The 24,434-nt window shown below is 41.4% G+C and overlaps 3 protein-coding genes across 4 annotated transcripts in view; 1 reads left to right on the top strand and 2 right to left on the bottom strand.

The window, feature by feature from the left end:
- Nucleotides 1–8,090, bottom strand: part of kdrl (kinase insert domain receptor like) — a 41,171-nt gene extending 33,081 nt beyond the window's left edge. The window contains exons 1-2 of the mRNA XM_083980574.1: nucleotides 7,543–8,090; nucleotides 601–691 (exon numbers count right to left, since the gene is read on the bottom strand). Coding sequence (XP_083836700.1) covers nucleotides 601–691; nucleotides 7,543–7,606 — 155 coding nt within the window. The 5' untranslated portion in view covers nucleotides 7,607–8,090. The remainder of the gene's footprint in view (nucleotides 1–600; nucleotides 692–7,542) is intronic.
- A 2,421-nt stretch (nucleotides 8,091–10,511) lies between these two features.
- tex11 (testis expressed 11) lies at nucleotides 10,512–20,211 on the top strand (the record flags this gene model as incomplete). The annotated part of the gene is made up of 29 exons (XM_083980067.1): nucleotides 10,512–10,539; nucleotides 11,285–11,397; nucleotides 11,672–11,756; nucleotides 11,900–11,979; nucleotides 12,061–12,141; nucleotides 12,243–12,362; nucleotides 12,593–12,673; nucleotides 12,786–12,871; nucleotides 12,966–13,023; nucleotides 13,124–13,219; nucleotides 13,330–13,411; nucleotides 13,623–13,701; nucleotides 13,831–13,982; nucleotides 14,112–14,197; nucleotides 14,567–14,704; nucleotides 14,912–15,014; nucleotides 15,117–15,241; nucleotides 15,705–15,790; nucleotides 16,400–16,453; nucleotides 16,562–16,602; nucleotides 16,708–16,785; nucleotides 17,432–17,502; nucleotides 18,069–18,182; nucleotides 18,396–18,468; nucleotides 18,599–18,748; nucleotides 18,846–18,954; nucleotides 19,078–19,198; nucleotides 19,789–19,956; nucleotides 20,140–20,211. The coding sequence occupies 29 exons, from the start codon at nucleotides 10,512–10,514 to the stop codon at nucleotides 20,209–20,211; spliced, it is 2,730 nt and encodes a 909-aa protein (XP_083836193.1).
- A 359-nt stretch (nucleotides 20,212–20,570) lies between these two features.
- The window catches only part of dlg3 (discs, large homolog 3), an 85,978-nt gene continuing 82,114 nt past the window's right edge, over nucleotides 20,571–24,434 (bottom strand). For both annotated transcript variants that reach the window (XM_083980440.1, XM_083980441.1), the window contains exon 24: nucleotides 20,571–23,868. In XM_083980440.1, coding sequence (XP_083836566.1) covers nucleotides 23,762–23,868 — 107 coding nt within the window. In that variant the 3' untranslated portion in view covers nucleotides 20,571–23,761. The remainder of the gene's footprint in view (nucleotides 23,869–24,434) is intronic.

Genomic DNA, 24,434 nt, shown 5'->3' with positions numbered 1-24,434 from the left:
CCCCCCTTGGGACTTTTTGGCTTGATCTTCATTTTAAGTTTATTTTGGGTTAATCTTGAGTTATCCGATAACTTGAACTTTCACATGGGAACATTTCTCTTGAATGATGTGCTCAGCTAACACATTCTTTCCACAAAGCATCCATTTTAAAATCTCTCATTAAAGAGATCCCAGAGGAACATCAAACATGTTTTGCATACCACTATCTTTGCCTGCAGAATTTTGGGTCATGTGACCTCCAGCTCTTATCCTGTGACAGAAAACAAGACGGTACCGTATGGGCCAGGCGTCCTAACATATGACCTTGTAGGGAAGCATTACATTAGATAGACGTGAGTTCCTAAACATTCCTGACGGGCCTACAAAATGATGCAAGACGCTTTAAATTCTTAACAAATGTGAATGCACTGCACTTGGGTCCCACCATCCCCTAAGGTAATTGCAACAGACTGATAAATGTGGACCACCATCACTGGTTCCTGTCAAAGACTATGGAGCGTCCCAGCTTCAAGTGTCCTGAGGCCCTGGCATGTTGTCTAACAATGATTGTATTTATATATTGTTTTGGTTCACGCAGATAAAAATCAGTGTGATACGTACCTGCATACGAGGTTTAAGAACTCAGCTTCATGAAGAATGTGGGGATTATTGGAGGGTAGAATCGTAGGCGCGCGATCTCTCTCCAAATGCCCTGATGAACACACACATTCACACAAACAGAAACACACGCATAGGTTAGATCATAGTGAAAATAACCTGTACATTTTATCTCTTTAACACCATTACACAATACAACAGAATGGAAAACCAAACATTTTTGGAAATTCCCATGAATCACTCCGGTGCTGTTAATGTGGATCACTTTGTGCTGATCTGCTCCTGCCTCTTATGCTACTGATAGCTGCTTCGAGAGCACTAGGGGTGTTTCCAGTGCTTGGAGAGCAGGTTGCTGAATGGATAGTGGCCTAGGACGAGCCGAAAGAAAGAAAGAAAGAAAGAAAGAAAGAAAGAAAGAAAGAAAGAAAGAAAGAAAGAAAGAAAGAAAGAAAGAAAAGGGACAATATGGGGAGCAGCTGTGCTACTTTGCCAGAAAGGTCAAAGCCGTCAGAATCACAGAGAACCAAGGCCCTGATGAGTGTCTTTGGACAAGTTTCATCTAAATCAACAGCTCAACCTCCTTTAGTTGGCTGCTCCCTTCCTCTCTTTTTTGTATTTTTTTTTTCATTTACCATTGACCTTGCACTCTAAATGCTATTATTGCAGTATCAGGGGAAAGTAGGAGGCTGAAATGATTTCTGTTGAGAGGTCCGTCCGACAGCATTGAACATAGGAAACACTGTGATTTTCACTGCTATCCAGGGGGTATTATGGTCCCGTTCTGTCTTTCTTTTCACTGACATTCCTGAATAGATTGTCACTATGGTAACAAAAAAAAGGTTATTTAGGCCTCAAAATATGACAGCCTTCAGAGAGACGTTTATTTGTAGCATAGACTCAAGAAAGACAATAGAGGTGTATTATGAGACTGACATGACACATGACCTAGCTGATGGACACACATGCTTGCACACGCATATGGAAACCCACACACATACACAAGTACACCTGCACACACAGACACAAACACACACACACGCTTGCCTAGTATTTGTCCATTATTAAGAACAGCTGTTGTGCTAAGAATGAGCTGACGTTGCCAGTGTTGGCAGGGGCACTCAGTATTGACTTCCACACAAAATATTATAACATCATTGTTTTATTGTCCAAGGTTATGCAGAGGGGAAGGATTGTGGCTCACAGTCGTCCATGTTGTGATACCACGCGCTCTCAGCTGCATATTAGATTAATACAAATCTGGGTTCCTGACCTTAAAGGGATAGTTCACCCTAGAATGATATTTCGCTCATTATCTACTCACCCTCATGTTGACTAAGGGCTGGAAGAATTATCAGAGTCCACCGTCCCTTCTCTTAGTTACAGGGGGTCTTGGCGTAGCAGTGAATTTCAATGCAACGGTTGCAAAGGGACACCTGTTTGTAGCGGAAGCTTCTCGTCTTCTTCTTCTTCTCCTCTTCCTGGTCCGTCCAAATCTCGCGTGATTCGCAGTAACCGCACTGACGCCGGCGCAAATCACGCGAGATTTGGACGGACCAGGAAGAGGAGAAGAAGAAGAAGACGAGAAGCTTCCGCTACAAACAAGCTTAAAATATAGACTTATTTAATTTTTTTCGGGACAATTACGCAATTTGGGGCTTCAGCACAAGACGGACATTACATACGAGCATCATGGAGGTATTTGGATGTTTTTTTGTGTGTGTTTTTTTACGAAGAGCTCCGGTGTCCCTTTGCAACCGTTGCATTGAAATTCACTGCTACGCCGAGACCCCCTGTAACTAAGAGAAGGGACGGTGGACTCTGATAATTCTTCCAGCCCTTAGTCAACATGAGGGTGAGTAGATAATGAGCGAAATATCATTCTAGGGTGAACTATCCCTTTAATAAACAGTTGCACAATCAAGGTTACACAGTCTAATTGCATTTTTCTTGTCTCACATCTGAAAGCTGACGGCAAACTCTTGTAACGTAATTGCTGGAAATGAGAATTTGATCAGTGGAACCAGATAAGTAAAACTGGCAGGTACAAGCACAATGTGCCATGATACAAATCTCACTCTGCATGTCAGATGTGTCATTTCTTTGACTTATGTGTATGTGTGTGAACCCGACACATACCGTACAAATGTTGGCATCTGTTTGCACACATAACAGCAAAAACCACAGCCATAAACATCACCCTGACCTTGAATTGCACTGGTAGGGAGCTCATCTCTTAAAACTGCCTAATTTTTTCCTCCATTCTCCTCAGTAACTCACTGCAGATGGATGAATCAGCAGGGCCCCACAACAGACCACTAAAAGAGAAAAAATATATATCCCACGGTTGTCTCTCTACACCCACACCCTAAAACTCCCATTTGCCCCAGCGCCTGCCCAACGCTGACCTCAGCAAGCGTCCCGACACCCCTAACCCCCCGCAACAGCTGTGTGCTGCATTCCTCCAGCAGATCGCCTAAAAAATGCCAGAAATTGTGCTTATTGTGTTGGTTCAAAGAGCCCTGAAGCTGGTTCTCATTAAAGCCATTGAAAGGAGGACAGGCATGGAACAAAGAGACAGAGAGAGAGGGAGAGAGAGAGAGAGAGAGAAAGAGGCAGAGTGACTTCTAGTTCAGTTTCTCAATCAAGTTTTGAGGAGGTCTTGAGCCAATGACACAGCATCAAGCTGATTATTGATACAGAGCCAAGTTAACTAAGATTAGAGAGGGATGACATTTGCATGTCCTTGTCCTCACTTGCTGAAGGGAAGTAGCACAGGACGCAGTGTTTGGAACATTTTGTGTACTGTGGTACTGTAGGTTCACAGGCAGTCAGGAAATAAAGACGAAGAATTCAGTGTTGGATTCCGGGATTGACTCTCCTCTATTCTGAAATGTTTGTGGCTCAGAAAATCGCATTTAAATATTTAGTCTAAAAGAATAGCCAAACAATGCCAATTTTTTTCCCAATCAATCCAAGCCAGAGACTCAGCAATGCAATTGTTGACCCCAGGCTAGGGTAGTCTGCTGTCAACAACTTTTATCAATTTTTTTGAGGACATAGAGTCAAGAGAAGTGTGTAATCAGAAAAATAGCATGACATTTGTATATTATATAATATATGAAATATGGTCACATATTTCCAGATATTCTGAGCACAACTATGGTGAGATAAACTGAGAAAAGAAATTCTTAACAGTAAGTCCTTAACATCATTATAGGAATCAGATTTTCATAACTCTGGACTGATTTCCAGCCTTCTGTTTTAGTACTTTAATCCAATGCAGCACAGAGTGAATATTTTCCAACAAGGCTACAGAATTTAAGTGTGAGGATAAGACAAATGTTTGAAAAAACAAGTAACATGTGAACAGCAATACAGAAGCTGTGGGAAAATGTGAGAGGAAACGATATTGGGAGTCGGCATAAGTGTTGGCAAGATTTTACCAGCCTTGCTTTTGCAGCATGCTGCCAGTGGCTCATGTTAGATGTTGTGTAATACACACCACTGTTACTGTATGAAGTTAATGTGCTGTCACTGAATTGAATTGGAAACTCAAAGTCACAGCCCTTCAAGTGCTCAGAATAATGTGCGGAATTCCCTTCTCCTCTGCAGAAAGTACACTTCATCTCCCCATACTTCCTGTCCCGTCATGTAACAACGCAACTGTCTTTAAAGTCACGGGGAGAAGAGTGTTTCTCTTTTTGCTTTCAAGGCAAAACTAACAATATGGCATGATGAGTCCTTTGTTTAACCTTGCCACCATGGTGTACTTTTCTGATAGCCAAATACATAAAAAGGGTGGAGAGGGAATTATTGTTTGACAAAAGAGTGCAGGGTCACTGGTGGTGAGTCATCTTCACTGTACTCAGGCCATGGCAACAGGAGCAAAACAGTAGTGAATGGTCACCAGTCTACGAGATAAGCTTTGTGCATTCTGTTAAACCTGCAAATAGTGTAATGATTATGATCATCACTGAAGGGTAGCACAAAACTATACATAACATGATGAGCGTGATATTTTATAGTGATGATTCAAAAGGAATATGCTGTTACCCTGTTTAAGAATTGTTAGATACTTCATATTCGTCACTTCTGGGTCCAGAAAGTTAAAGAATCAGACGTTTTCACAATGTCATAGCTCAATACTAGTGCAGCTACAGCAGTATCCTGCTGCACAAATGTTCTGTGCCAGTAATATTTCATGATTTGCAGCTTTTAGTTCAACATTTTCTAGAAAAACAAATTCACAAATGGTTTTAAACTCTGTTGGTGGAGGCACACACACAGAGTTGAAACCACTGACAAGGTTTGGAACCACCTGCCAAAAATAAGGAGCAGCTACTGCTGCTGTAGTTGTGCTGCATGTGTCCTGGCGTACTCTCTCACACAGAGCTCTTCTGAAACCCCTCCACTTTGCCAACTGCAAGGTTAAGACAACAGTTAGGGCGAGCGCCTTTTTTATTAGCCATATATTAGCCTTTGGAGATTTAGAAGCAAAATGCCCCAGACTCCTCTTAAAAAAGCAAAATAAAGGAACATCTGGCAATGATGGGTGGCCACTCTAGGTTATGTAAAGTTGAGTAGAGCCAACAAACAGGAATCTCCTGCATGAGAGTCCTAAATGGTAAACCCAAAGGATTTCTATTCCATAATATATGATTAAGAGTAATAGGCAGACAGAAGCTCCTTGAAATTGAAATCTCATGCAGGATTCAAAGAAAATATATTGCTAGCACTAAGCTCCAGGTGGGTATGTCGTTGGACCAGATGCTGCAATCATCCTATAAGAATAACTACTCAAAGCAATTTGTAAAGTTAAATATCTGCTGCTCTGCAAGTAAGTCTCCCAACCCAGGTGTGTGCACATGTGTGTGTGTTTCTTGTGCTGCCTGCATGGGCCCAGATGTGCTGCCAGGGAGCAATGAGTCTCCACTTCACTTGGCTGACCTCCCATCACTCCCATTTTGCACTACATTTTAAGTATCCAAGCAGGTAAGAAAAAATGGCCCCAAAACAAATTACACACCACATAAAGTCCCTCTGCTAGAAAGACGGCTTCGGGAAATACTATACTAAAATACTATAGCTGATTGATACAAAAGACGAAGAGAGAGAAACTCTAACTGTGATGAATGAAAGAAGAACGTTTTGTTTGGCACTGCTCTTAAACGCCACTGATGAAAGCTATGTAACTCTATACCTAAACCTTGTTCCTTCAGTTTTACCTCATAACTCCAGAAAAAATTCACCTGCACAATGCAAAAAATAATTTCAGCGAAGTACTCATATAGCATGACGTCTAAGAAGTTGAACTCATTTAGTATCGAATTACATCCCTGGTGATATTAGTCTCTTCTGCACTTGGCCGACTTCTCATCACTCGAGTCGTGGGCTTGAAGTCATTAGCAATTAACAACACATCTGAAATAAATCTGAAGTACAGGCATCTAACCTGAGCCTATATGCTCCACTCAAATTGGTGCCACAAAAGAATCTGTGCTCAGTTTTTGATTGCTCCACATTAAATATAACAAAATATCCAGGCAATTACCCTTTTACTCTCAATCGATATTGATGTAATTGTAAAGATGAGGACACGTATGAGTGTGTCAGTAATATGACCAAAGCCTGATATATCAGTGTCTGATAATAACTTAAATATTGTGACAATGTGGCGAATTTTTAATTTTGGAGGTGAAACATGCCTAATTATGATTCTTTACAGCTTTGTGTCATATTCAGCAGAGTAAACCTGTTACACACCCCAGCTTATACAGAGACAGCTTGGTGCACCATCAATAATTAATAGCTCTACCAGTCTGCAGCCCCTATGAAGAAACAATACCCTCCCTGCCATTGTCTTGTGGATGGAATTTAACAGAGCTCAATATGAGCACAAGGAGCTCCGGGAAGAAATCTTTGCTCAGGTAGCGTGTCACATTTCCGTGACCTTTACTAGCCAGAACAATTCCAGGCTACCTCTTGCCCCTACATCCGCTTCCTCCTTTGTGTCTTTCCCACGCTTTGTGTGTGGACAGTGAAGGAAATCTACTTAAAAACATCATAGGCAAAGCTGAAAGTGTGTACAACTGTGTGTGTGTGCATGGTTGGGGGGAAGGGGGTGAACGTGAACAGTATTTCCTGTGTTTGGACGGGCTGTTTATTTGGAAATGATGAGGAATCCTTACTGTGGCACCCTAGACCTGGCACAAGGTGGAAGAACATCCACCTTTTTGTGGAGTGACACTGAGACAATGAAGCTGATTGTACTGTCAGAGAGAAACATGCATTCTCTTCCCTGGATGTTTAATCCTGTTCACCCACAGATAACAATTGCTGGAATAAACGCTTTTCTAATACACAGCAAAAGGATAACTTGCAACAACTTTACAAAATCTAAGGAAACAAATCCAACTCAACCATGTCAACATTTCATGAAGAAATCATTCTTATACTTAATTATTAAGTGTGGACAATTAACTGTCACAATCAACACATTTTATCAACTTGTTAATAATCACCCAGTTACAACGGGATAAGACTACCTCTAGTGGGTTAAGTGAGAACTGCATTACTTCAATTACTGACACTTATTTTCCCCAAAACATGCAAATTAAATATTCTACTGCATCCATACCTATTAACAAAGACCAGCAAAAGTTAGGAAAACATTGGCATTTTATCAATGTTTAGGCTACTACCATTATCTTAGTTATTACTACCATTAATACTATTACTATTATCAAGATGATGAATAAAAAGAAGCTACTGTGTATTATCGCTGCCAATAACTGATGTGAGGTTTAGTCTATGTCAAATGTCTCTAAATGTGTGTACTGCGCATTCAGCCATTCATTTGAAATGAATCAGAGCAGTCAAACGGAGTTGTTTCATCCACAAAACTACAAATTACTAATCTGTGTGTGAGCATGGATAACGTCTTACCATATGTGAGTGATGAAGAACACAAGATGACAACGACTAGTTTGAAGCAGTCGGATGCGACCATCCTGCCAACTCTTCACCAAAATCCAAACCGTGTGGTACAATAAAATAACAGAGTCGCTTGACTGAGGCTTATAACTCCCGTTGACTGAGAAAAGTTTCGTCTTCAAGTCAGTATATCAAAGAGTCTTATTTTTCTTTTAAAAAATCGCGTTGTAAATCCACAAACCCCTCAGGTGTACATGCAAGAAGCGGCAGTGATTCTCCTGTATCCCATGACGCGTTTTGCTGGGGAGCTCTCCTGCGCAGCTGGGTTAGTCCCGATCCCGCGATGAGGAGCCGGATGAACCGCTGTACTCCGGGCAGGTGCTCTCGAACAAAACAAAAAAAAAATCTATGTAAGATGAATGAAATTTAAGGTATGGTGAGAAACAAAAGCTGAATTAGTGGTATTTTCAGTCTCTAACAGTTGTCCGATATGGCCCGAAAAGAGGCTAGATCAATCAGCTCCTGCCTCACACACGCGCCTTGGACAAGTTCTCCTCCCTCTCGCCTCTGAGCAGCACTTACAGTCCATGCGTGAGGCACGTTTTATTGGAGACACAGAGGAAGGATGCAACGTCACTTTTTGGGGGGGACAATGTCTGTCCTACCGAAAAGGAGATCAGCTAAAGCGCAACGATGATTTTGTATTAATATAATGAACCTTCAACGTATTTTGTGTTTAGTCAATATAACGTGTTACTGCTAGAAACGTTGCAGGGATGTTACATTAAAACAATGAAAATATGCAATAGAAATCACATCTATTTGCATATTCATTTCCAGTGGAAAACTTAACTTTGGATTCATCTAAAAAACAACAACCCAAATGTGGATTTATTGCAACACTGCAGCAGGGCTTATCACCTCACTGACTTGCTGTCCCTGTGAATATTTAATTTCTAAATGACAATCTGAGGTCAAATTATAAAGTGCATCATGTTTGTGTGTAACCTTTCCTTTGATCAGATCAGTCTAATGTATATCTGAGGTCAAAGGTAACAGGTAATCTTGTCGCAAGAGGAAAAACGAATAAAAAGTCAACAATCATCATGGTATCAGACTGAATCTATCTGCTGGGGTCCTAAGAATAAATATTTGCTGGATTTATTTTTAACTTCAGAAACAGGATATACTGCTTTTTATATCAATGTAAATAATTCTCTTTTGTCTGGCAGTACCCTGCAGTGTGTGGATGTGCTGCAGACTGTTTTTTTTTTTAAATCACCACAACAATTACTTTGCTGCTGTAGGTCATAGTAGCAGGCACTGTAAATAAGAACATCCTGCCCTCACCTTTCCGCCCACATCGGGACTGAAGCCACCATTTGGGGGACCTGATCTGGAGTGGTGGTGCACTGTGGACAATGACCAACAGTAGTAAAAAAGCAATGAGCAGCTCTTCTCTATAACTGTTCCAGGAAAACAGTGACATGGCACGAGAACCTGGGAAACAATTTATAACATCCAAGTCATGCGACTCCTTTTGCTCTTTATGACTCTGAGACAACACACTCACAACTTAAGAATTCAAAAAATCCCTGCACACATTAGTGTATTAGTGCAATGTTTTGACCATAGTTTAAACTACACAGCTTTTGTGTTTCCCTTTTTTCTTGAAAGCATTAAGGAATGCACATTGGTGATCATGGATGTCACTTTGTGTCCAAGCTTCAAGCCACTTAGTCTTGTAATCTGGTGGGAAAACAGCAAATTAACCTCTCTCATGCTGCTGCAGACCTGAATTACACTAAAAGGCATGATTCTGATAAGACTCTAACAGTTATAGTCTTAAGAAAATGCAGGCAAGACACGGCCTATTAAGTCTCTGTAATGAAAAACTAGTAAAGATGATACACTGAATGTTAGTTGCTCACAAAATGCACAAGAAGGGAGTGAGGTTTGCAAGAAACTGCCTTGTCTACTGCAACAACTTCTTAGCGTGTGCTCAGATTTAAGTTGTCAGTAAGGGAGACATTCCCCCTGGGCCAAGAGGGCAGCAGATAAGTCTCCAGATGAACAATTGCTGGAAGTTGCTAGCTGAGAGGGGTGGATTTCAAGTGTTTTATTTTAGAATCTGGTGTTCAAAACACACTACAGGGGACTAACTGGTTCTACACTCACAGCATGCACCTTCCTTTTGCTTCAACAGCAACGTCTTCTTGGGTAAATTAACCAGTAGAAAAGTCTTTCCTCAGCAGACGAGTGGAGGGGGCCAGGGGCTTGACTGCCGGCCCTGTTGATGAAATGAGTGGCGTCAGTGTTGAGAGGAAACATGCCAGAGTCTCAAGACCCCATTCACACTGTAAAATGATTTAAATCTACAGTGTCAACATAATTGGCAAACTAAGTTCAATTATGCACAACATTTAAGCTTATTGCATTAACAATATCAGAAATTGTCCCTTTTTTTAGACAAAGTGAGCAAGAAATTAACTAGGCCTTGAGTTTTTGTTCAGAAGTGACTCAAATAAAAGTGATATAAATTCCCTATTTAATGGATGAAAACTGAGGATCACTACCATTTATAGGCCTAACCTTTACAGTCTGGGTAGGGTATGCCAGCATACGTAAATATATAGTCAGTGTACTGTAAGTTATTTTCTGCAGCTCTGTTCATTTCCTAAATGAAATGGACTTACAAAGGAGGAAATTTGGATAAGAAAACCAATATGCCTTATAACCATCATGGTAATTAACACCATTTTCATATTTCTTGTATCTGTACCCAAGCATTTTTGTCACCAAATAGAAAACCCTCTGAAAACACAACGTAACTTATCCCTTCACAGTTAACACCGACACAAACTTTGTTATTGTTGTTTTTTACCTTGCAGCTTTTCCATTCGTTGCAAATTTCGCGCCTTTGTGAAGCTAGCTGTCAATCAAACCACTTCAAGCTAGCCTGAACCCCAAACCCCCCAAACATGGAGCCGTTTGTTTCCACTGTGAAATGTGAGTAACTGTCCCGTTCAGACGATATAACGACTGTTCGTTAAGTTATATTAAATGTTGGTTTAAGACGGTGTAGTACACGGTGACTAATAAGCCGCCCCTCTCTCTAACCTTAACTTCGGTAGCTAACACAACTGAAGCCTGCCAGGTCACTAGCACTTAGCAAGGTTACCATAGCTACCAAATATCTCCACTCATACATCATTTATTGCATTTACCTCGTGTTTTATCGAGTTAAGTGTAAAATCCATCACATTAAAGTTTTATTTGGGAAACCAACATTCAAAACAAGATTTCATTTTGTATTTATCAAGTAGAAAAACAAAGACTTTCGTTAACAGCCTGAAGAATTGTTCGCTCTGTATTTTGTATTGGTATTTGGAAATAGAGATTCATTCTGTAATGTTAGATTGAATAACTAAGTAATCAAACAAGCAATGCCTAATATTAACAGAATAATATGTCATTTTAAAAATACATGTCAACACATTAGAGAAAGCAAGAATGTGTTTTCTGTTCATTTTAGGTGTTAGCGTACAACATACTGTATACTCAATAGGATAGTGTTTTTGTTAAATGGCATTGCTGCATTTACCATAAGATAGCAAGGAGCTACACATTGCTCCATTTCTCTTACATGCTCTTACATTGCTGTCAGGGTCCTGAGCAAATTGATATGGTGATAGTAGGCTATGTGTCAAACATCACTGACCGCTTGTTGAAATTGGATTGCGTTTACATGCAGGTCTCACTGAGAACCTGCTGCAGAAACAGCAGACAGATTATGATGTGGTGATAGAGGAGCTCTTCTCAGAAGTCTCTGGTCGAGAAGATTTGCCTGGAATACCAGCTCAACAGGTACAGGTGTGAAAGTGTCTGACAACAGCTCACTGCTCTGGCCCGAGATCTGTGATAGGTCCTGTAATGCAGGACCTACAATACTGTACTAAAACTAACAAGTGTATTTCTCTTTGGAAAATGTTCCTTTACTATAGAAAAGTGATATAGAGTTAGCTTTTTTTTTTATAAAAGTTCTACCATAATTCATAAAAAAAAAAATATCATTGGATGATTTTGCAAATGTTGGCAAAATGCATAATTAGCTGAACTATTTCTGTTTCTTATATTCCAGGTGGAGGAGTGTGCCATTCAGCTGTGGAACTGGGCAGTCACTAAGAATATGGGCATCAATATAAGTAAAAATCAGAAGGCCAAAGGTATACCTCATGGTTAAGAATGAGCATGACCCTTGAAAACACTCAGACATGTCATCTAAAGTGTTGAAACAATGTTGCAGTTGCAAGCAGAGGTAATTACACTCATCTCACAGCATATTGAAATGTTCTCACCTTCTTCACAGTGCGTCATGTCGCATGCAGTCTACTGTACTGCTGTGAGCCTGAGAATCCAACAGAGGGCGTCATCCGCAAGCAGATCCTGGTAAGCTTTCTGTGGGCTTCTTGTGTGAGTGCTCAGTATGTCAGGGAGAAGGGTCTGTTTGTCACTGTCTCATTTTTACAGATGGCCAGCAAAACAGGGAAAACATGGCTGGACTGCAAAAACTTTCAAATGGCAGATCGCTTCTTTAGACTGGCTGTTAAGGTGAAGAAAGAAAAAAAAAACACTCAATCTATTTTCTATTTATACTAATAAAGTTTTGAGCATTGCATCATCACAAATTGATCAACATACAATATCCCTAGAGTTTGGAGATCCTCTATAGCCAGCTTACATCCAGAGGTGATGGAGCAGCTGACATCACATCATGCAAAGAGGATGTGGAGAAGGATCTGCTTCAAATTCTCTCATGCCAGGCAGAGTCGGTGAGCTGTGGTGCATGTGATACTCAACACCTTCGATGTGAATATTTGTTCTTGTGATATTTGGCAGCTGAGATAGTGCTATTCTGACAGACTTGCAGTGTGAAGTGTGAGACAGCTAAAATGTGAACTGAGAAACAATGAGAGGGTAAAATCTGATCCTGTGCTAATAAGGAACGCTATATTGTTTGCTGACATTCGAAAAAGAAGTTCAAGACTCCTGTACTTTGCAGGCCCTGAGTCAAGGGAATAACCATGAGGCCGTGGTCTGTATGCAACGCTGTAAAGACATGCTGCTGCGACTGCCAAAAGATGTAACAGAAATAAAAATAAAAACTCTGTTATCACTAAATATTGCTGTTTTGTACCTTTTATACATATTGTTATTGAAATTGTATTAACTGGGAACATATTTCCTCTGTGCAGACTACGTACCTCTCCTTTCTGTGCTACAACTTTGGAGTAGACACCTACAATCTGAGAAAGTTTGAGGAGAGTGCATATTGGTTGAGGTAGATATCAAGATGTTTAATTTAATTTGAGAAGTGCAGAGAAACAGTGCAGTGGGAAAAAGTTTCTCATAAAATTTGTGTTGTTTTTTTTCAGCCAGAGCTATGATATTGGGAAAATAAATGTGAAATACGCCCCTGGATCTGAAGTCACGGTGAGATGTCGCAGTACAAAGTAATGTTTAAAGGCCCATTTATGTACATATGAAATTTTGATACAGTGATTTTTAATGTTTTCAATGTCCCCCATAATAGGCCAAGGTTTTGAGGCTCCTTGCGACTGTTTATCTAGAGTGGGACTGTCACAGGTTTCAGGAAAAGGCTCTTGATGCTGTCAACTTAGCCAACAAGGTAGGATATGAGAAATTCTCATGTTGTCATTTTATATGCATTATGAAGCATGCACCTAGTGAAAGGGAAAGCTCAGATGTTATGTACCTAATTGCTCTGAAATCTGACAGGAATGCCTGAGCGCTTCTGGGCTGCACTTAAAGATCAGAATACTCCTGAAATGTGGGGCTTCAGACGATCATATCAGAGGAGGTTAGTTATTACCAGACCTCATTGAATTATTTATGCAGAACTTGATTAACATAGGCAGTAGCGCGGTGTTGCTAGTTCAATTTTGTGAAACTACTGGGAAAAAATGGATCACTACAGTCACTACATTGAGTGTTAACGTGTGTCTGTGGGTGAGTTCAGGAGAGGTAAAAAAATGCACATTTAAAAGAAGATCATAAAAATATGTTTTCAGGACTTAATGAGATGCTGCAATGTGAGGTCTCACTGGAAGTGTGTCTGAGCACCGTGAAACAGCTCATGGCTCAAGACAGGTAAAAACTTTGGCATCTTTGCTATTGCTCTTTCAGCTCTTTGTTGAACATAATGCTCACATTTCTTTATTGGCATGCCCAGACAAACATTAACCAACTCTGAACGTTATCTGTTTGGGGTTTCCATAGAGAAATGCTGGCATTTGAGTATTTGAAACGTGTGTGTCAGCGCTTTGAGTCGTCCCCTGACCTGGGAACTGCTCTTGTCTTGCACATTGAGCTGCTGCTACAGAGAGGCAAGGAGCTGCTGGGAAAACAGAAGATAGAGGATGTTATCACTGGTACTTTATTTTTTCTCTCTCCATCTCTAGAATAAATCTGAATTTAATAAAAACAACATGATGAAATTTATGCAAGTAATGCACTGAAGCTGTGCCTCTGTTTTATTACCATTCTCTACACCCACACAGGCCACTACACGGGAAAACAGCTGACTCCACAGGCCCTCACAAGTCTTCATGTCATGCTGTGGGATAAGGCCTCAAAACACTTTGAGGTATGCCAAACACAGTCTTGTTTATCATTATTATAACATTTTACATTGTATACATACATGTATAGTTATCAGCATAATGGCTGAGTGATAAACAATATTGCCTCCATGTAGCTGTTCCACCCATCTCTGTGGAGTTTGCGAGTTTTTTCTGCATGTGGGTTTTGCTTGGTTACTATTATTTCCTTAAAACACAAAGATATGCATGTCAGGAATACTACAGTACCATACTGCATTTGAATAAAGCACGGATCCCTGCACTGGAGCTGCCTATTGCTAATAAAATAGTTAGGATAGCCTTAATGCTAGACTTGACTTCATTTCCACCCAGGGATAAATAAAATATAACTTAATATTTATTTTTCTGTCCAGGCCAGGAACTGTTCTGAGGCTCTGCAGTGGTATAACTACTCCCTGAGTTTCTTTAAGGCAGGTCAGATGGAGCCCAACTTAGCCAAATTGCAGAGGAACAGAGCTTCCTGTTTCCTGCAGCTGAGGCAACTGGAAAAGGTGAGGCTACTTGAGCCGTGGCAGCGATTCAGCAAAATAAATGCTGTCCAGTGCCCGCATTCGGTCGTGCGTGAATAAACTCTCCAGTTAATTTGTCTCTGTTACCAGCTGTAATGGCAAGCACTCCTGGCACATTTTTACAGTTCATGTGTGTGTAGTGTGTTTGTACTTACTGCATGTTAATAATGTTTGTTTGTTTTTCTTCAGGCCAAAGACGCAATTAAAGAAGCAGAGAGATGTGATCCGGACAGCATTTTCACTCAGTTCAGTGTTTACAAGATCGCAGTACTGGAGAACAATGTGAAGAAAGGTATATCCACATGACGTTACATTTGTAATACTCATACAGTGCAGGTATGCATCGTAGTAGTAGTGCAGTTTAGTGACTGCTACGTCTGTTTATATGTACCAGCTGCAGAGGCAGTGACTTTGATAGGACAGCTGTCCAAGCTTCCTGTGGCTTGTGAGGACAAGCTGCTGGCATCTGAGCACGCTGCATCCAACCTCCTCAGCCTGGCTGCTCAGATCGCTTTGGAGGTAACAATCATCATAGGACTCATAACTTAACTCTGTACACCAGTTGTAAAATTTGTGGAATTCATAGGGAAACTATTTCTTAGGTCTGGTGGTATTGTTATTATATCTGACAGTTTGTAAAATGCATTGTTAGAATGTTAAAGTGCCTCAAAAATCTGTGTTCAGTCCTCAGCTGTGCCACTTGCAGCCTATGAAAGATAATTTCCTTGTCATTGCACTCATGCTGGCTGTACAAATAGAGCTTCACTTATCTGTGATGCTTATGTTTGCAATGTATTTATTGGACATTTCCTTTTCCAAACTCCTATAAGCAAGCGAACACACTGGGCAGTGACGAGCCCCTGGTCATTTGTGAGGGTAAAAAATGTGGGAGTTCTATTTTTAGTATACTGTGTAATTGTGATGAACAAGACAAGTGTCGGAAGCATTAATGTTGATGAGGATGTTTGTTCCTGTGTGACAGAATGAGCAGCAGGAAACTGCCATGAAGGCATTGGAGAGTTTGTGTGAAAGCTCCAAGGATGAAGCTCAGGTTCTGACTGCTCTCAGGTCTGTGAGAACTGAAATCTTCCTTAAACTTACAGCTGGAAAGTCTGACAACAAAATTAACAAACAGAAAATAGACATGTTAAAAGATGATTTCTGACACGAAAGCCACACTTTACGGTTGAGGGGAGGTCACATATGGACATAAGTCAGTGTTGTTTACAGAGGAGGGTTTTTCAAACTTTGCATTTTTGTAAATGCATTTTGTCTTAACATAACTTTCTTTGGATGTAGTCTAAAATAGGAGTGACCTTGATGTAAACCTCCAAGTTTGAGCATTGTAGAAAGAACTGAAATATTGATTCATAATTTTGGTAGTTTCCAATTTTTCATTTCATCTATTTTGACACATTTAATGTTCATATGTTGAGACTGTGTGAACAAATGCAATGCAAAGAGTTTCAAACATAAAGTGACATCATTTGTTGGGGATGGCTCATGTGCTGCGAGGCTGTAGTGAGTCTGTTATTTTTCCATACACCTCTATGATCCACTGACCTATATTTCTTTGCTTCTCCTCTAAAAGTGTGTCTCTGTATAATACAGTTAGTAGGTGAAAGAAAGGAGGTCAACGCCAGTTTCTCCATTCATTCCCCATTCATCTTTTTTTAGGTGTTTGGTTCGACTTGTGCTCTCCACAATAGAAAAATTAAGTGATGAGATGAGGTGAGTGAAAGGGAAAGTACCTAATACCATGCATTCATATCATATTATAGATAGCTGCTTTAAATAAAGCAAAAAGAGATTTACATCTCTTACCTTAACTTCATGAAGGAATACGAGTCTGGATGTCCTGCTGCCATATCTAAAAATGGGTGAGTAGATAGACAACACAGGTGAAATTACATTTTGAGAGGAAAACTATAGTATCTGTAGCCGTTCGTCGCATCCCACAAATGTTTTGTTTGCCACCTCTGCAGCTCTGCAGAACGTCTCACATCAGTCTCGCATGACTGTCGAGAAACGCGCTGATGAGGCAAACTGGTTCAGGAAGATTGGTACCAAAACTCTCCTCTTGTCACTTTAAAGCAGATATCAGTGGAATGTTTTTGTTAATATAAGTCCTAAATAGTCCTATTTTCCGTCAGCAATCACTTACATGAAGTATTTCAGCCTAAACACGAGTCTCTCCGTCACTCTGCTCTGCTGTAACCCGAGGAGAAAATTTTCCTTGTGGGATACAAGTGTTATCCAATGAGGAGAGAGAACGGCATGAAGGGCTGTGTGTGCAGCCAAGGGATGCGCGTGAATGTGGTGACGTAGCACGAGGACCAATTGATGCCTGACAAGGGCGGGGGCTGCTAACTCATGGTGCGTTCAAAGAAACTCGTACTTTGTGTTTTTCCTTCCTGTGAAGTCATACCAGTTCGATCTGGTACGAGTTCAGGGGTCGGAAGTTACGAGTGGCCGTTATAGGGAACTTTCACAGACAACAGGATGGTAAAAACACGAGCTACGGGTTACCTGGAATGCTACCAAGTCGTAGTTGTGACTTGAAGCTGTAACTTACGGTTTCAAAAGCCTGCCTTGAACGCAGCATTAGCCGAAACGGCCGTGAAGCTGATATCTGCTTTAATCGTACATGGTTTGCTCTCACTTCAAATGTTGGTGCACCTTCATTTCGTCTGTGCGTTCTCATTACAGCCTGGAACTCGGCTCTGCAGTGCGAGAGCAGCCCAGACAGAATGAGGGATTTCTTTGTGCTCTCTTACCAGGCAGGTACCCTTATTGGCTTTGTCAGGTAAATGAATCAATATCTACAGTGTGTGGGTGTAGATCAATAATACCTGAACAGGGATTTAACATTGCTTCAGAAAGATAAACACATCACAGTAGGCCCATCCTGATAGCTGCCTCTGTCCTCTGACTTTCTGACCTTACCTTTATCAGGATACGTATAATTGCACATGGTGCTTTATCCTTTATTTCTCCATGTCTGGTTGCACATACTTGATTCAGGCATGTATGCATGCCTGACAGCACCTTATACAACCAGAGGCTTCTGCAGTTGAAGAGCAGATGTTTGGGAGAAAATTAGATGACCTACTTTATTTTGAGGCAGATCATCAAAAAAAAAAAAAAAAAAAATGTTCTGCACAAATTTCCATACAATTTGTCCAGTGCTTCAAACAAACATTCAGATCACAGGCCAGTGCCTTTCTGTTTTTCTCAACCACCTCATCTCTGGATAACTAATATCCAAATCTAAACACTGTATTTAAAATGTCATACTACCATGCCTCAGTTGTTTTCTCAAACGTGCATCTCCATGAACCCGTAGCTCTCCCAGCTGTGCCCTCCGGATCGCACACTGCTCATGGGCCAGAAGACATGTCTGCTAATGGCTGCTGCTGCCTCTTTGGAGCTCTGCAGGAAGTCTCCTCACTCTGACCAGGTGTGCCACCCACTCCCTCTGCCCATCTCCTACATTTAGCCTCCTCTCTATCCACACAGATGGAAATTTACCAAGACCAGTGGAGAGGAGAGGTGACTAACCGCATTACTGGTGCTGGCGTAGGTGTCTGGTTTTTAATCCTTTGAGAAGAAACCAAACACTAGATGGCAATGATGAATCTTGCTTGTTTTGCATTTCTGTTTGGTTTCACAGACCGAGGAGCTCACTCAGGCTCTGGAGCACATTCAGATCTGTTGGGAGATCTGGAAAACTCTGAAAGCATCGGGTACCTTGACTTTTTTCTTTTTTTTTTAAAGAGACAAATTAAAGAATGTACAGGTTATGAGGAAGCATTGACAATGTTTTTTTAAAAATATATAAATGAATCTAATGAAAATGGACCTTACTTCTTACAGGAAGCTTCCCATCTGACCCCACCGACACACTGCTACTCCTGTATGAATTTGAAGCTCGTGCTAAGCTGAATGACCCTAAAGTGGAGACGGTACTGGAGTCTGTTCTGGAGCTTGAAAACATTGAAGCCAAGGTGCTTGAGATAATTGCAGGTAAAAAAAAAAAAAAAAAAAGGCCTGCCATGCCTTAAGAAATCGACACATCCTAGTCTTTGCAGTATTCTTGTTTCATTATTATTTCCATATGCAGCCTTAGCCATGGAGTCTCCAGCCCACTTCCCTCTGCTGTGTAAGAAGGCCTTGCGGGTCGCGCTCTCCCTGCACAGGAAACAACCACAGGCTGACCTGAGCTGCTGCAGGCAAAACGCGTCACTTCTCTGCATTAAAATACCCTACACATTTCATTAGCCATCCAAGTGTTTATTAGGATGAAAGGATTCTTGATTGTGAGACTGTTTTTGTGCCCACCCCCCCGTCTTTAGCAAGTGCGTTCACAGCCTGATCAAGCTGTCCCTCCCAAGTGGTGTGTCAGAGGTGGAGGCCCATGTGCTGGAGGAGGTGTGGGACTACTACGAGGAGGCCCTGTCCATCATTGCAGCCGCAGTGAGTCAGTGCCAATCACACACCGCCATCCCCTGGCTCAGCCCCCCCCCCGTTCCCTCCAACAGCACTGCCGCCTGCCTGCTATATAATTAACCCCCTCTCTTCCACTCGGAGCCTGCCTGCTGTTTCTAGAAGCCTCTTTTTATCAATGGGCTTTCAGTCGCACTTCAATTAGCAGATGCTTCCATTCACCACCCCCTTCCTGCCAATTTGAATGTTAATGTGCTGTACAAGTCATCACACTGCCGGTGAGCTGCAGCTCTGAAAGAGGCATCAAATTATGGAGACATTACACTGCTGTAGAGGCAGTGCATATTTCCCCTTTCATATTGAGTTATTACTCAAAAGCCACGGAATTCTTTAGATCAAAGTGAAAGCCCCACATTTAAGTGTTGAGGAAAAACATTAACATTAAGCATTAGTAAAGGTTAACATACAGTAAAACAGGATTGGATGAAAGTTAGTAATGTTACTCACAGGCTCTTACCAACTGAAAACACAGATTTCCTTCCATACACTTGGCTCAAGTGAGTCACCCAGGTGGCCCCTGTTAAAAGGCCTTTTGAACATCCTCCTGCTCCTCTCTGCAGCCGGACGACTTCCCAGAGATGGAGACCCTGTGGTTGCTGACTCGGGCTTGGAACACAGGGATATTGCTGTACAGCCTGGCACAGTATTCAGCGGCTGAGAAGTGGTGCGGCCTCGCCATGAGCTTCGTCTGCCACCTGGGATCCCTGAAAGAGAGCTACGAGACACAGGTACCACAGACAGAGGTGGTTGTAATAGCCGAGTAAAACAGAGCTTGAATCATTGGGGAAACTTGCCAACTTCTGGCCCAAGAAACACTCAGGTTTTATGCAGAATTAAGTCACTATTTAAAAATCATTGCAGCAAAGACCATTCCAAGTTATACAGTTGTATATATGTTTGTGTACACACAGATGTCTGGTCTCTACAGTGAAATCCTAGACAGGTTGGACAAGGCCAAGGGGAACCTCATCATGGAGGAATAATGAAACGGGAACAGGTCAGCTGTTGTAAGCCTGGTGTTTAAGTGCCTGTACTGAGGGCAACTTTTAATTGATTTAGTTTCATTCAGTTTGTTGGAGCTAAACGTCGTGTTAACATGTTCATCACATATTCCACAGTGTGAAAAAATGTTCCTTTGAACTTGATATAGTAAGTGCGTGGTGTCCTAGACACATTGTTTGAGTTCAACCTTTTGTTGCACATCACCCCCCTTGCATGTCTCCATATCAATAAAGGCTAAAATGCCAACAGATAATCTTTTCAAAAGGAAACAAAAAGTTCAATCGTAATTCAATTTTTTTTCAAAGCAGAATAACAAGCACATCAAAATCATAACTGAGTCACATATTTTATTTTCAAACAAATAAACTCTTGTCAAGTCCCAAAATAAAACCCGAACAAAAGTTGCAGGACTGTGTTCCCTCATGACTAGGACAGGGAAGACCATGAGGCCAAGTGTCCTGATAGGCTGTACCACCTGCAGTGACAGGAAGGAAACTACTGTACAATCAAAGGGTTCATGTTTGCAAGCACTTACTGCACAGATGTGCTATAACATAAACATCACCCAAAAGTACAAACAAGAACCCTGACCCCCCCACCCAAAAAATAAAAGCATACATGTCATCATTTCTCTCATGAGAACAAAGACCCTCATCAATTATACACACACAGAGGCATTCAGGTTCCCATCTTGTTATATACCACAACCTCAGTGGAAAGAGTAAAATGAAATCAAGTTCTTTGGGCTTTGACATGGCTGACTGAGGTATGAATACCACACACATTGTTAACAGTCAGCTGTATTTCAGCTAAACACCAGAGAGGACCAATTCTAAACTTCTAATGATGGATTGATCAATGCTCCTGGTTTCTGTGATGTCGTGTAGGTTTCTGCCTGCATCTCTTTTTAATTATTTTACAATATATATTTTTTTAAATCTATACACCCAGACACGTTCCACAATAAATCACATGTAGACAGGCCCTATTTGAGGGAACTGAATTCCCATCTGACTAGTTAAGTGTTCCAATAGGCATTTGAAGAGAAATACCAACAATACAGCACATTTGTATGGAAAGTATATCTTAAGAGTAGCTCAAACTTTACTTACCTGACATTTGTGGTCTATAAAACATGTTTGTCCCAGTTTGATTCACACATGCATGAAGCACAGGTGAGGGGGATCTGCTGGGGGCTTATTTACATTGTACAGCTACCACACCCTTTGAAACAGTCTGCAAGCAGTTTATAAATGGCTCTGTTCCCTTCGGTTATTCCCTGAACTCTGGTTTTGACACAGGTAATGACAGCTGGTTTAGCAGTGGTGCCTGGCAGGTGGGCACACCTGTTCAGAAAATGCCTGCAGGTACAGGTGCTCTGTGGGTGGGAGAGAGCAGGGGGACCCAGAGGTCTAGGTTACCACTTCTTGTTGGGTCTGGATCTCTAAGGAGGAAGAAGAAGAAAAGAAAAGGAAAAAAAAAAAACTTCTCCTCGCACTCTTCAAAAAGTTGAGGAGGAAAGCAAGAACGTTCACAAGATCGGGGGGCGGGAGGGTGCCACAGTATTCCTTCTTCAGATGTGCCCTCTCACATGCACACATTAACATACAGTGTCAAGCTCTGGATTGGGGGGGGGGGGGGGGGGGGGGGTGTAGGGCAGGGGTCGGGGGGTGGGGAGTGGAGCAGGTCATTTCAATCCTGGTCCATGTTACAGCCGACTCAAAAGGTGGCCACACCAACAGCCTTGGACATGCTCCCCGCCTCACGAAAAAAATGCGCGATACAAACCGATTACACCGTTAAGTTGAAAACACCTTTGTCTATGTCAAAGTACCTCGAGTACTCGTATTCGTGCTATGAACTTGCTGTGTCATCACCCAAACGTGGCCTTTCAGTCGCAGGGGAAATGGTATCTGTACGTTAATATTCCTGAGCTGGTCTAGCTCACCCCAGACACACTAAAGAGCTCAACACAGTGGTTCAGCACCTGCCAACAACAGAATCATTAAGAATTCATATGTTTATAGATACACAAAGCATATAGGTTTAATCAAACCCAACTTTAGTGTTGTTTTTGGTAGGGGCACAGGGGGACAATCCAAAACAGGTTATATTGACTCTTTAATTGTTAGGACATCCAATACAATTATTGTCTTGTTCGACCCGTTTTAAGGCCACCGTCACGGCGGCAGATAGGACAGTACCATGTGACCATTCAATCAGAAGAGAATCCTCTTGGAAGGCAGAGAGTGTAATAGGGTGGTCTGCTGCTCAACATGAGTTAGGAGGCTCTGGCTGTCCAAATTGTAAATCAAATGTCCAAATTCTTTTTTAAATTACACAGCAAAGAGGTTGAAATACAGGGGAGGAGGGGGGAGAGAAAAGGCGCCCACAGAAGCGAGACTTTGTTTATCTATTGCACTCAAGTCAGGCCTCCTGGCAGTTGGAGGACACAAAAAAGTAAGGAAAGATGAGAAGGTTTCCTCTGTCTTCCCTGTCTATTGTGTGCAGCCTCCCTCACAGACAACAGGTAGTCACAAAACAGAATTTGTATTTGATGTAAGGCAGTTTGGTGTTTTGCAGAGAGCCCAGTTACACTTCTCTACCCCCATCCTTTACACAGAGCAGCTAAAAACCACAAGCAAAAAATCCCACAAAGAAAGAAAAAAACTAAAGAAAACTAACAGCCCTCCAAAATTGACAATTCTAGTGAAGTGTAAAATGTGTAGTTTTTTAATATGTAGTAAAATCTCAGTAGGATTTTATCATTTATCTTGTGATTTCATAATATAAATGTAGAGATTCACAACGCATTTCTTCCTCTTGATCTGCCTCCCGAGATGTCTTTATCAGCTGCAGCACAGACAACTGGCAGACGACCAAACAGCAAGCTGGTTTGTGATAAATAGATCACCAGTTTGTAGGCTCCTCCACTAATTTCCTCAGTCATTATAAACAAGAGAGATGACTCCTTGAACAGTACCATCAGCAGGGCTCGTTTTTATCCAGTCTTTTAGAAAAAAAAAAAAAAAAAAAAAACCCTTAATTGGTCTTCAACTTCTCATCTTGCGTGTCTTTTTAAATGTGATTTTGATGAACATTTACAAAGTGTTCCAACTTGGTATGATTTGTCTCTGTTCCCCTGCAACTTCTTTTTGAATCCCAACTCCTCTCTCCAGATTTCTGTAAAACATTCTGATCTTCAGTCAGTCCCAGTTCACAAAAGGATTTATTCCTTTTCCCTTTTGTTTTCATTTGACAAATTCCTTTGGAATGGCATTTCCAGTCTTGAATGGATTTGTTGAGAAACTCATGCAGGGGTGTGCACAGTCACAGTAATGGTGATAAGACTTCTTTTTCATTTAGAGAGTAACATAATGATGACACTAAAACTTGATATGAAACATATCTGCAAAAAGGAGGTGAGGAGGAGGAGAAGGGCGGGTAGGGGGGGGGCTATGTGGGCTTGGGCAGGGTATCTGGGAGGCAGGAGGGGAGCTCTGCATCGATGCAGCGGAGACAGCAGGGAGCTCAGAGCTTTTCCGAGGAGGGGATCCAGATGTAGGGACCAGACTGCTCCTCGATGATTAGCTTGATTTTGTTGTAGATCTCCTCTAGCGAGTCACCCTGTACAATAGCTGGAGACAGAAACACACAGGCGGTATTTGTTAGTTGTATCAGAAACAATAGGTCAACTCAACAATAGGCAGACATAAAATTCATCTGAAACAACTTTCAAATGAGGATTTTATCCTTTCAACTTAAATATCTAATGAGTTCGGACCACTGATTGGGCTGAAGAAGATACCTGAAGGTATTACCTTGTGCCCTCTAAAATGTTGATTGGACTTTGTCTCCTCTTGACATTTGATACAGTAAATGACTACAGAGTGGGATGACTCTGATTATAGGATGACCCACCCTTGTCATATACATGTTTTTGAGAAACGCATGTCTTGGTGGGAAAACTTCCCTGAGATAGCATTAATCCAAGGAGAGCACAGTTCTCATTACGTAAATCTTTTGTCTTTTGTTAAGTGGAACAAGATATATGGTTACAAGTAATTGTACATTTATGAATTTTTTTGAAGTGGGAAATTATAGTAGAAAACGCAACACTAAGGTTAAAAACACTCCATAATGCAACACTTTCTGTAGAAGACATTACTACCAGTGTCTCCATTCGAAAAGAACTGATGATACA

The sequence above is a fragment of the Trachurus trachurus genome (genome assembly GCF_905171665.1).
Source record: "Trachurus trachurus genome assembly, chromosome: 10".
Taxonomy (NCBI): domain Eukaryota; kingdom Metazoa; phylum Chordata; class Actinopteri; order Carangiformes; family Carangidae; genus Trachurus; species Trachurus trachurus.
The sequence above is the reverse complement of the archived record's forward strand: the minus strand, read 5'-3'. Positions and strand labels throughout refer to the sequence as shown.